At 43.6% G+C, this 12,024-nt stretch overlaps 1 protein-coding gene across 1 annotated transcript; it reads left to right on the forward strand.

Annotated features, from left to right (window-relative positions):
- Nucleotides 1-6,059: 6,059 nt before the first annotated feature.
- On the forward strand, nucleotides 6,060-11,787 carry LOC136678552 (early endosome antigen 1-like). Its single transcript, XM_066656597.1, has 5 exons — nucleotides 6,060-6,348; nucleotides 8,876-9,327; nucleotides 9,569-10,309; nucleotides 10,662-10,781; nucleotides 11,515-11,787. The coding sequence occupies exons 1-5, from the start codon at nucleotides 6,060-6,062 to the stop codon at nucleotides 11,785-11,787; spliced, it is 1,875 nt and encodes a 624-aa protein (XP_066512694.1).
- Nucleotides 11,788-12,024: the final 237 nt, after the last annotated feature.

Here is a 12,024-nt window from a genome sequence, read left to right on the forward strand (position 1 = left end):
ATGATGAACGAAAAATTGAAACCGAGGCAGAAAATGAATTTTTAAGACGAACTACCATAGTTAAAAAATGCAAACTAAACCGGAAAAATAATATTCTTAGGACAATAAGCAGTAAACAAAATACAAAATATATTTTATCCACTACGAGTCTAAATTAACAATATCAAAGAAACCAGATTCAAAATTAGAGCAAATGTTCAATTAACAATTTTCCCTTTAATTCCCATGTTTAAACCTTACAGTTTCCCCAATGTACCCTATTAATTACTCAGCTTTACACCTTGCTCTCCTTTCTCCTATTCTCAACCTCTAAAAACGTCTTTCTGGAGCTCATTATATATATTTTCTTAATGTATAGTCTCCAAGAAATCTCATTTAATTTACTTTATATATTTTTACTTTAAAAACGTCTTCCGTTCAGGCTCATTGTCATGAATAAACAAACCCCTCATTTTATTGAGGTTCATATTCATTTAAATAACTGTCCTTAAACGAAGCTCATAATTGTTACCATTACAAATTTCTTTCCCTATTAATTTCTAAATCTCTCATTCTTATCACATTTCCCTTTTTCCCTATTTCAAAAATTTCAAAATGGCGCCGACGACAGTGGCAGCATCTCGAGGTAGCTCCGTCTCCGCTTGTTTTTTCTAAGTCTTTGTTTACTTTTTTATCTTGAAACTTTTTGGTTACACACCTTGAGGAGTGTTTTGTTTTATTATATCCTATGGATATGGACCGATCACAACGACCCAGCGACAGCAAACTTGTGTACACAAGGAATCAGCTGATTGCACTACGGAAGAACGCTGGCAGAGTTAACGTAAACATCCCGGAGGAGCTATGGCGCTTTAGAGGGTGCCGTGCGGGGATTAAAGTGAAGACGAGGCGGCGGGAGAAGAAGTGGAGATACAAGCCCGCAGTTCCTTCGATGGTTATGGGAAACGTGAACTCTCTGGCTAACAAGTCTGACGAACTGGCTGCCTTGGTAAGAAACCAAAAGTTATACAGAGAGTGTAGCCTGCTATGCTTTACGGAGACATGGCTAACTAGCCAAATCCCCACTGTTAACGTTGAGCTGCCCGGCTTCAGTGTGGCTCGCTTGGACAGAGACTGTAAACTTTCTGGCAAAAAGAAGGGAGGTGGACTGGTGATGTACATTAACAACAGATGGTGCAATCCCAGACACGTTACAGTGAAGGAGACTGTATGCTGTGAGGATGTGGAGTTACTGGCGGTCAGTCTTCGACCGTACTACATGCCGAGAGAATTCTCGCACGCCATTGTGGTGTGTGTTTATGTTCCGCCGCGTGCTCTTCCGGACAGAGCGTGTGACGTCATCCACTCAATAATCGCTAGGCTGCAAACTCAACACACTGATGCATTTTTTGCAATCTCGGGCGACTTCAATCACATAACACTGGACTCCACTCTCACGAATTTCTACCAGTTTGTTAACTGCCCTACTCGAAAAAACAGAACAATAGACCTCATGTACGCAAATTTGAGGGATGCATACAGTGCCACGCCACTCCCCCCGCTGGGGAAGTCAGACCACAACCTCATTCATCTACAGCCAATGTACAAGCCCAAAGTACAGAGGCTACCAGCCACCACACGCACCTTCAGGAAATGGACACCTGAAGCAGGTGAGGTTCTGAGAGACTGCTTCGGATCCACAGACTGGAGTGTGCTGCAGAGTGGGGAGGACTTAGAGGAGGTCACACACTGCACTACGGACTACCTGAACTTCTGTATGGACATTGTTGTTCCCACGAGAACTGTACGCTGCTTTCCCAACAACAAGCCTTGGATTACCAGCAATGTCAAGGCCCTTCTCAATAGGAAGAAAAAGGCGTTTAGAGAGGGAGACATGGCAGAGCTGAGGCGCGTACAAGGGGAACTCAAAGTTAAGCTGAAAGAGGCTAAGGAGGACTACAGAAAGAAGGTGGAACAGAAGCTGCAGGAGAACAACATGAGGGAGGTTTGGGATGGTATGAAGACCATCACTGGCCTCAAAAAGAGCAGCAGTTCTGTGGAGGGGGATCTGGACATGGCGAATCAGCTGAACCAGTTCTACTGCAGGTTTGACCGCCCTGATCCGGATCCAGCTCCGATGGCAGTGGTATGCCAGCCACCCCTTACTGACTCGGACACTGCTCTTGTGTGCTTGCCCGACCAACCAACACCTCCTTCACACTCTAGGCGACCCCCATCACATGCTATCACACCTCTCCCCCACACGGTGTCAACGGCTGCAGTCAACAGCCATCAGTCTCCAGCCATCCAACTACCCCCCGAGGCAATCACCTCCCCTGCCCCCATCCCCCTTCCCCCCATCGTCACGGCTGATCAGGTCAGAGGACAGCTGAGGAGACTACAACCTGGTAAGGCTGCCGGGCCAGACAGACTGTGTCCAAGGCTGCTCAAGGCCTGTGCTGCTGAACTGGGTGAGCCACTGAAGCACATCTTCAACCTGAGTCTCCGTCTTGGTCGAGTTCCAACACTGTGGAAGACATCATGTCTCACCCCTGTCCCTAAGAAGCCACACCCGAGTGAATTTAACGACTACAGGCCTGTGGCTCTAACATCACATGTGATGAAGACAATGGAGAGACTGGTCTTATGCATACTGAGACCCCAGGTACGCCATGCACTGGACCCACTACAGTTTGCATACCAGGAGAAAGTGGGCGTGGAGGATGCCATCACTTATCTCCTACACAGGACACATTCACACCTGGACAAGGGGAACAGTGCTGTGAGAATCATGTTCTTTGACTTCTCAAGCGCTTTCAACACCATCCAACCTCTCAGACTGGGAGACAAGCTCCAACAGATGGGTGTGGACGCTCACCTGGTAACCTGGATTACAGATTATCTGTTAGAGCGGCCACAGTACGTGAGATTGAAGAACTGTCTCTCCGACACCATGATCTGCAGCACAGGAGCTCCACAAGGTACTGTGCTCTCACCAGTCCTGTTCACCCTGTACACATCTGACTTCTGCTACAACACTGAGTCGTGCCACATGCAGAAGTTCTCTGATGATACTGCAATTGTGGGGTGTATCAGGAACGAGCAGGAGGAGGAGTACAGGAGCCTGGTGGAGGTCTTTGTGCAATGGTGCAAACTGAACCACCTCCAACTGAACACTTCAAAGACCAAGGAGATGGTGGTGGACTTCCGCAGGTCAAAGCCTGTCCTGCTACCAGTCACCATTGATGGGGTCGACGTGGAGGTGGTGGACACCTATAAGTATCTGGGCTTACACCTAAACAATAAACTGGACTGGTCAGCCAACACTGAAGCACTCTACAAGAAAGGGCAGAGCAGGCTGTACTTCCTGAGGAGGTTGGGGTCCTTCAATGTCTGCAGTAAGCTCCTCAGGATGTTTTACCAGACTGTTGTTGCCAGTGTCCTCTTTTATGCTGTGGTATGCTGGGGAGGAAGCATAAAGAAGAGGGATGCTGGGCGACTAGACAGGCTGGTTAAGAAAGCTGGCTCTGTGGTGGGGGCTGAACTGGAGTGCATCACTTCCATATCAAACAAGAGGACCCTGAACAAACTGATTAGCATCTTGGACAATGAGTGCCATCCACTCCACAGTATCATAACCAAGCAGAAGAGCTTGATCAGCTGGAGACTTCGCTCACTGCCAGGCTCAACTGACAGACTGAGGAAGTCATTTGTCCCCAGGGCTATTGAGCTGTTCAATGCTTCACTAAAGGGGAGAGGAGAGTTGGACTTCTCTGCATAGTCTGTCTGTCCATCCAACACCACCACCACCTCCACCTCCTCCATATTGCACATGTGTACCTAACTGGACAATAGACAGGTCAACCACTGGACAAGTCAACCAACTCATCTACCTCATGTGTACCTTAATCTGACAGCTACAATAGTAGGTGTATACTTAATACAGGTACATTGCACTAAATTGCCTTGCACTATTTTATTTAATATATTTATTTCTAATTCTGAAACTGCACTGTTATTGCACTGTACTTATATTGCACATTCCATACCCATTGCATTATCCACACCTTTTCAAATTTTAAATCATATGCTGCACAAAAGAGATCATCCCCAGCTGCTCACAGTATCACAGATTCTTGCCAGGCTATGTTTGATTACTCTGACGATTGATTGATTGATTGATTATTCTTAAGCACACTGTCAGCTTCTTGGGTATTTGATTTTTTTTTTTTTTTTTTTTTTTTTTTTTTTTTTTTTTTTTTTTTTTTTTTAAACTCTATTAGTCCATTGCTGTTTAGTGATTCGTGTACGTGATGTCTAAGTCTGTAAGCTACTGAGACCTTTAATTTCCCCTGGGGATCAATAAAGTATCTATCTATCTATCTATCTATCTTTTTTTTAAACACTCTCTCTTTTTCACTCTCTAGGCAGAGATGTCCTTACCCCCCTTTTTCACTAAACACCCACAGAAAATTTATGGCTCTTTACAGCACATCAAAATAGTATTTCTCCCCAGACACACTCTCAAAAGCAACCGCAGAAGAAAAGGGGGTTGATCAGTCCCCCACTTTCTCCTTTTTCTTATTATTTCAGCTGACACACACACATACACAGCAAGATACTCCTCTACCGCCCTCTAGCGAGCAGAAACGTACACAACAGTCATGCAAACAGCCCCAAAAAATAACACAGCCTCTTAGAACATAGAACACACGAATACACAATCAGGTTGCATTAAAATACACTACAAACTCTGGCGGGAACAACTTCCGCTTGTGGGTACAACGTCCGCGAATATTAATATACTTAACCTGCGGGAACAACTTCCGCTTATGAATATACTTCAGAGGGAACTACCCCCCTCGGACGGCCTTTCCGACCGGGCAATTAACTCGATACCTCGTCAGGTTCCGAGTGGAGGACGCCACTACTCAGTTTTGAAAGATGGGAACCCAACATCCATCTATTATATTTTAAATTCCATAACCAAGCAACCCCAAATGTATAAACCGATAAAAAATTATAAAAACATATTTAAAATAAATTGATTTGCTCATTACCTCACTCCAGACCGCCTTCAGGCCTCCGCACCACTCTGATTTAGAAATTCCAATATGCAGAATTTGAATAAAACAGGGTCTGCTCACCCACCTCAATAAATTGCGGCCACGAGTGGAAAGGAGTCCGAAGTCGGTCTTGTTCTCAAACTTCCGCACGTCCGGGGTCACCAATTGAAGATATAAATGTTCTTTTTGGACCGTTCCCAAAGTAATTAAAATTTAGAAAATATCAAAAAGTTCCAAAATAGAACCTTCCTCCTCAGGGAGGGGTGCTCGTTCCGGAAGCATTACAAAGACCAGTCGAGTGAAGTTCAAAGCAAATCAAAGTATTTATTACAATACTGGATCTAGGAGAACTAATACATAAGAAACGCAAAGTGCCCTTTCCACGCAAAGTTCTGACTCTTCGCATCTGACTCCACAGTTTTATACCTGATATGACGTATACCCTGCTGGCAAGGCGTTTCTGGCTGATTAACATATATTAATATGCATAATTAGACATGTTAGTACTCATGTTTCTCGCGTGCAGGTTTCCCATGCACCTGTGACCCCAAAACACTCATCATGCCCTTCTGACACTATAGGTTTTGTTTCCCACACTCCTTTTCTGTCACCAAGATTCAGAGGAGTCACTAATGGACTTAAGGTCACTGAGATGCCCTAAAGTTCAACTCCCCCTTTTGGCTAACAGTTGTAATTTATGTGAGCCTAAGTGCAGATCTGTTCAATGTTAGAGGTCTAAGAATTTAGAAAGGTGCTAATACTGAGTCAACATGCCAGTTAGTGTGCAGATTCTAAACTGTTTAAATACATGGTTAAATACTGGTTAATCATTCATATGAGTACATATAAGATACAAGATTTCACACAATTGTAAATGCTTAATTTTAACTAATCATTTAAGGATATTTGTCCACTAATACAAAGTAATAAAATTGTTTTTTACAACAAGCGCCATTCCCAATTTATGTCAATCCTCAAGACAGAGAATTTGCATTCATCATTAACCTTCCCATAATGGCGCCTGAAAACATCTACCGTTTGAAAGATGTTGTCAACGTTGGCTTCTGGCAAGATTCTGCCTATGTTCGTGTAAAGAGAACATCTCTTGTAGCATACCAAGATGATAACCCTGACCAATATTTGGTACCCAACTTGCTTATGTGCACACTCACTAAAGACATCCACTACTTGTGCCCTAGCAAACCTTTTATTCGTGACAGCGCAAATGGGATTTCTGGCCTTAAGCCTATGATGAGTAATACTCAATGTCCGGTGGTCGTCACACCCCGACGTTTGGTAACCAGTACCCAAGCTGAGATTGTTGGAAACCGTTGGTTGGTTAACACCCCCTTTAGAGAGGCCCTACTAACCTATGATCAACATGACACCTCAGAAAGGGTACCCCTTCCTAGCCAGACTTTCTGGGTAGGCGTCCCCGTAAACGCAAGGAGACCTGTAGGAGACCTGGCCCTGTATCACCTGAACCCTGACCAATATGAGAGCGACATAGAAATCTCAGAGTTCTTCTCCAAACACACCATCGAGCTAGATACTAAAACACCAACTTGCCTAGAATATGAGGGAACCCAAGTCGATCGATAACACTCTTAGAGAACTGTCGTCTCAACCCCTCTGGCCAGTTCAGCCTGTCACCTATGCATGGTCCACTCCAGACACCTTACTAGTTACACTGGTAGGATTAGGATATCTTTTGACCTTTGGTATAGCTTGGTTCTATTTCAAACGCATTCGAGCCCTACAGAGCAGGTTAGAAACTTGGTCTAATAAAAGGTTTAAATTCGTTAGACATAAGAGAGCCCACAGAGGTGAAACCCCAAGTTTTAGATATGAAGCCGAAGGCCATGTCGAAGAACCAGCTCTCGAGGTTGCGTTTGAATAAGATCTCCCCTAAGTAATTATAATCCCTTCAGCATGCAAACATCAACACTCCATATGCACCCATACACTGATAGGAAGACATCAGCTCTGGAAATGTGTTTGAATATGCTTGCTGATCTCACCTTCCTCCACAGCAAAAGTTCTTTTCAGCTCCATGCCGGACCATAAAACTGAAAAAAGGGGGGACTGTAGTGGAGTATGGATCAAATAAAGAAATGAAAAAGTTCTGAATGAAAAGACCCTCCACTCTGAATAAGGATTTTTTGGAACAGAACCCCACATTCAACAGAATGCGTGTGTGCTGAAAGACTCTGCACCCCCCCCCCCCACACACACACACACACAACAACAAAGGCTAAGTAGGACACTGCCCCAAGTGGACGTTTGCGAAATCACGTTTCGCCCTGCCGCCTTCTAAATGCATAACGAACACATCGGGTGTTTATGAACATGTTTTATGCAAATATGTATTAATGTCACCCTCTTATTCTCAAGTGAATGTCTACTAACTAATGAAGTGATGTGTATTACTGTTTCAATCATGAAGGATAATTTCTGTCTCTGATTAGGAAAACGAATTAGTTTCTAACATCTAGCATAATATTGTAATAGATGTAATCGTAAAATACCCAAGATATATATACATAGATATTTGATAAAAATAATCCAGGACACTCATTGTGCTATACCACAAGTATGTATAAGTATTTTTTACTTTATTCAGTTTTCTATGTTGTCCAGTATACGTGACTCTCTTCCCTCTCTGAAACATGAAACAAGTCACGTGAGCCTCAGACCCAGGATGCAATCAAAGAAAGGAGACCTCCCAAATGGGCGTGACCGCGCCACATATAAAAAGGGGTTGCCCAGCTCTCTCTCTTTTCGCTTCGCTTTCTTTCACGCTCTTCACGTCGCTCTCTCTTCTCTTCGAGCGACGCTCTTCTACTTCGTTACGCCGACAAGACTCTTCAACGAACATTATAGAGGACCTCACTCAACGCCCAAAGGACGCCTTGTGCTTGTTAGCAGTGCGATACAGAAAATACAGAGTAACGTCAAGAAATTTTCAGTAATCTTTTCTTTGTTTATTTGTGTTCACGTTTGTCGCCCAATCAAAGTTTTAATTTTACGACTGATCAAAGCAGGTGAAATTATTTTGGCCAGAATAAGATACCACCCCTGAGATTAATTTATTAGCTGATATGTTAGCGTTATACTCTGACTTCTGAGGGCGTCGCTTCTGAGGATTTGGGGAAAGAGCGAGCTACTCTTCGACGCCCCCCCCACCTACCTCCGGGGACGATCCAGCCAGGCCAGCAGTTCTCTTTGAAGGGAATCCCCGACTGACATCACACCGTCTAAGGCCAAAAGTGGCTGATTTATCCTGGAAGGAATACCCTCCCTAACAAGCCTACCTTCAGTGACACGGGGAGGACAGGAAGCCAAGACCCGGAAAACGGACATTGAATCTGCTGGACCCATTGGCTTGGTTATAACGGCGACACGAGTAAGCAAGCATAAATTACTCATTTTCAGAAGCTGATGCCTAATTAAGTCTCTTGATAAATTTATACATTAATTAAATCTCATTTAGCAACACATTAGTCACAAGCCTTATCGCCTAGCCTATCTTTAATGCAGGTTTCACCTGCATTGATGCCGTGAGATTTTGAGATTGTGCTATGTTAATTAAATATTCTCTTAATAAAATATTTCCATTATTTGAAATAACAGTGTGTGGAGTTTGTTCATAAAGAGTCTGAAAATCCTGAAGAACTCACGTAGCGGTGACAGTATTCACTCTCTAATTACTTGTTAAGGTTTTGCCATTTAAGCCAATCCTAATAATAATAATTATTATCATTAGTCAAACCATTATTAATCAGAACGAGTTCGAATAAGGTCAAGCCGCTACATCTGTGTCTCCACAGCTGAGATACAATCACTGCGGGAGGACCTCAAAATCTCCACAGCTGAGATACAAACCCTGAGGGAGGATCTCCGGATTTCCAAGGTCAGTGTCCAATCTCTAGAGCAGGACCTCTGCACATCTAAGGACAATGTCCAGGCACTGCAGTTGGACCTACATTTTTCAGAAGCAAAAGTTCAGTTTTTGCAGGCAGACATGCATACCACCAAAGCCATTAAAGAGTCAATGCAGAAGGACCTCATTGTCTCTAATTACAACGTCCAATTACTGAAGGGGGACTTGTGTCTCTCTGAAGCCAAATTTCAGTCTCTGCAGACAGACCTGCATATCTCTAAGGCCGATGTTGAGTCACTGCAGAAAGACCTCATTGTCTCAAAGGGCAACATCCAGTCACTGCAGGAGGACCTTCATATCTCTGAGGCCAATATCCAGTACCTACAGGAAGAACTTGGAGTCTCCAAGGCTGAGATACATGCATAACGAATACATCGGGTGTTTATGAACATGTTTTATGCAAATATGTATTAATGTCACCCTCTTATTCTCAAGTGAATGTCTACTAACTAATGAAGTGATGTGTATTACTGTTTCAATCATGAAGGAAAATTTCTGTCTCTGATAAGGAAAACGAATTAGTTTCTAACATCTAGCATAATATTGTAATGGATGTAATCGTAAAATACCCAACATCCAGTCACTGCAGGAGGACCTTCATATCTCTGAGGCCAATATCCAGTCCCTACAGGAAGAACTTGGAGTCTCCAAGGCTGAGATACAGTCACTGCAAGAGGACCTCCAGACGTCCAAGGTCAATATTCAGTCACTACAGCAGGAACTGTGCGCCTCTAATGGCAACGTCCAGTCACTGAAGGAGGACCTTCATATCTCTGAGGCCAATGTCCAGTCCCTACAGCAGGAGCTCTGCACCTCTAAGGCCAATGTCCAATCACTGAAAGGGGACTTATGTCTCTCTGAAGCCAAAGTTGAGTCTCTGCAGGCGGCCCTGCATATATATGAGGCCAATATCCAATCTCTGCAGAAGGACTTCATCGTTTCACAGGGCAAAATTCAGTCACTGCGGGAAACCCTCTGTGTCTCTGAGGCCAATTTCCAATCGATGCAGGACAACTTCAGTGCCTCCACGACTGAGGTACAATCACTGCGGGGGAACCTCTGTATCGCTGAGGCCAACGGCCAATTGCTTAAGCAGAAACTCCAGCACTCTGAGGGTTGCTTTCAGTCACTGAAGGACAAGCTGAAAGGCCAGGAAGACAATGCCCAAGTGCTGAAGAAGATGCTGCAGGCAGCTGAGGACAAGACACAATTCCTGCTGCAGGACATGGAGGCTTCAGGGAAGCTCTCTTATTCTCTACAACAGAGGCTGAAAGAGACACTTGAGAATGCTCTGATGGCATATGAGGAGTGCTCCAGAGAGGTAGGACTGGGAGGTATTGACAGTATTTTGGTTCATTCGTGTGTGGTGGGGGGATTTGTGGTCTTGGTGGTGAAAGAACATTGATGGAAAGCTAAACAAAACTGTGAAAGCAGAGCTATGCTACAGATTATAAATTAGCATAATAAATAACACATTAAAGCAACACTAGGTAGTATTTAACTTAAAATTACAGCTTCAAAATCATTTTCATACTGCACTGACCCGTAAGAGAAAACAGAGCCTCTTTTGTTGTTAATGTAACCCGGGGCGTCATGCGATTTACCTTCTGCACACTCAGTCCACTTCTGATGGTACCTTTCTGTCCTCTGCGTTGTGTATTTTTTTGATTTAGGGGAAAAAAGGGAGACTGGACGCCAACAATGTTCGTTCTGTTCGCAGCTCAGCAGCGGTTTATTTAGTAACCCAACAGAATCCAGTTGATTCTCAGCACAGCACCGCAGCTCTCGATCACGTTCACACAGCATAGCAAGAATGAGACTGTGTTACCTCTGTTATGCAGCACTGCTTAACAATGGGTTAAATATAAAATATACCCAGATCTGTTTATAGATAAATATTGGCACTTGCTGCCCATAAGACACTGAAAACTGCACCAAATATTAACAAATGGAAATAAAATAACTAATACACTGTCTTTTACCCTTAGAACAGGGTTTATGGAGCTTAATGCATTAAAACCATGCGACTAACTCCATAGCTCCACACTGAACGCACTTTGACAAAAACAGCATACAAAACTCTCCAAATCAACAACACAATCTCTAATATAGCATCACAAACCCTCCAACAATATTTTTAAGCACAGATTTACCATGGATGGCTTAATAAAGCAATTCTATTTAACTGGATGCTTCGCATGACATCTTACCTTCACACAGCATAGCAAGAATGAGACTCTGCTACCTGAGCAGCCAATTACTACCCGCTGGGGCAAAGCGCCACCTAGCGGCTTGGAGCGGAACTACTGCCTACATTAATATGGACTCAGCACTGCAGAAATTGCACTATGTAACTTTTGGAGGGGGGCAGGAAACCACCGCACTTCCCACCCCTCCCCACTGTTTCAGGACAGGCTGTAGGGGGAGCACATGAGCAAATATTCAAAATTATACCCAATGTTGCTTTGAATATATGTTTTAGGCAGAAGTGTCCCTTTAATTTGAGATAATATTTTCTGACCTTAGCAGGACACAGAGGTTCTGAAGAAACATGAGGAGGCAATTAAGACCAAAAGCAACCAGAAAATGAGGACGCTCTTAAAGCTTTTTAAGGACTGTAAGGAAAAGTTTCAGAAAACTCTAGATGAGCTCCAGGCGAAGCTGGTGCAGGCTACAGAGGCAATGGAGAAAGCCAAAGTAGATTACAGAGCAGAGACAGAGCAGCTACAGCAGGCTTTAGACAAAAGCAGAGAGCAGGGAGCAGACAGGAAAAGGAGCCTGCACAGAGAGAGTGAGTGAATCTTACACATATTTGTTCACTGCTCACAATTGCACAGTGGCTCAGAAAAGAAAGAAAACCACAAGAGGATAACTTTAGGTAGTAGTAACTTACATGTAAACACGTCTCCAGGTGTATAGCTGTCCAGATTTAAAAGGTTATGATTTTTTTGTTGCATATGAATTACTACAGATTTATTATATATCTCTGTATATAATTCCAGTCTTTTTAATAGTATATATAAATGTATAGCATGG

This window comes from Hoplias malabaricus, chromosome Y (assembly GCF_029633855.1).
Source record: "Hoplias malabaricus isolate fHopMal1 chromosome Y, fHopMal1.hap1, whole genome shotgun sequence".
NCBI lineage: Eukaryota > Metazoa > Chordata > Actinopteri > Characiformes > Erythrinidae > Hoplias > Hoplias malabaricus.

Coding starts and splice junctions, on each gene's coding strand:
- LOC136678552 (XM_066656597.1), top strand. CDS start 6,060: ATGGCGCCTGAAAACATCTACCGTTTGAAAGATGTTGTCAACGTTGGC. Junction 6,349..8,875: donor ACCCCGACGTTTGGTAACCA/GTACCCAAGCTG, acceptor GTGTCTCCACAG/CTGAGATACAATCACTGCGG. Junction 10,310..10,661: donor ATGAGGAGTGCTCCAGAGAG/GTAGGACTGGGA, acceptor TTTTTGATTTAG/GGGAAAAAAGGGAGACTGGA.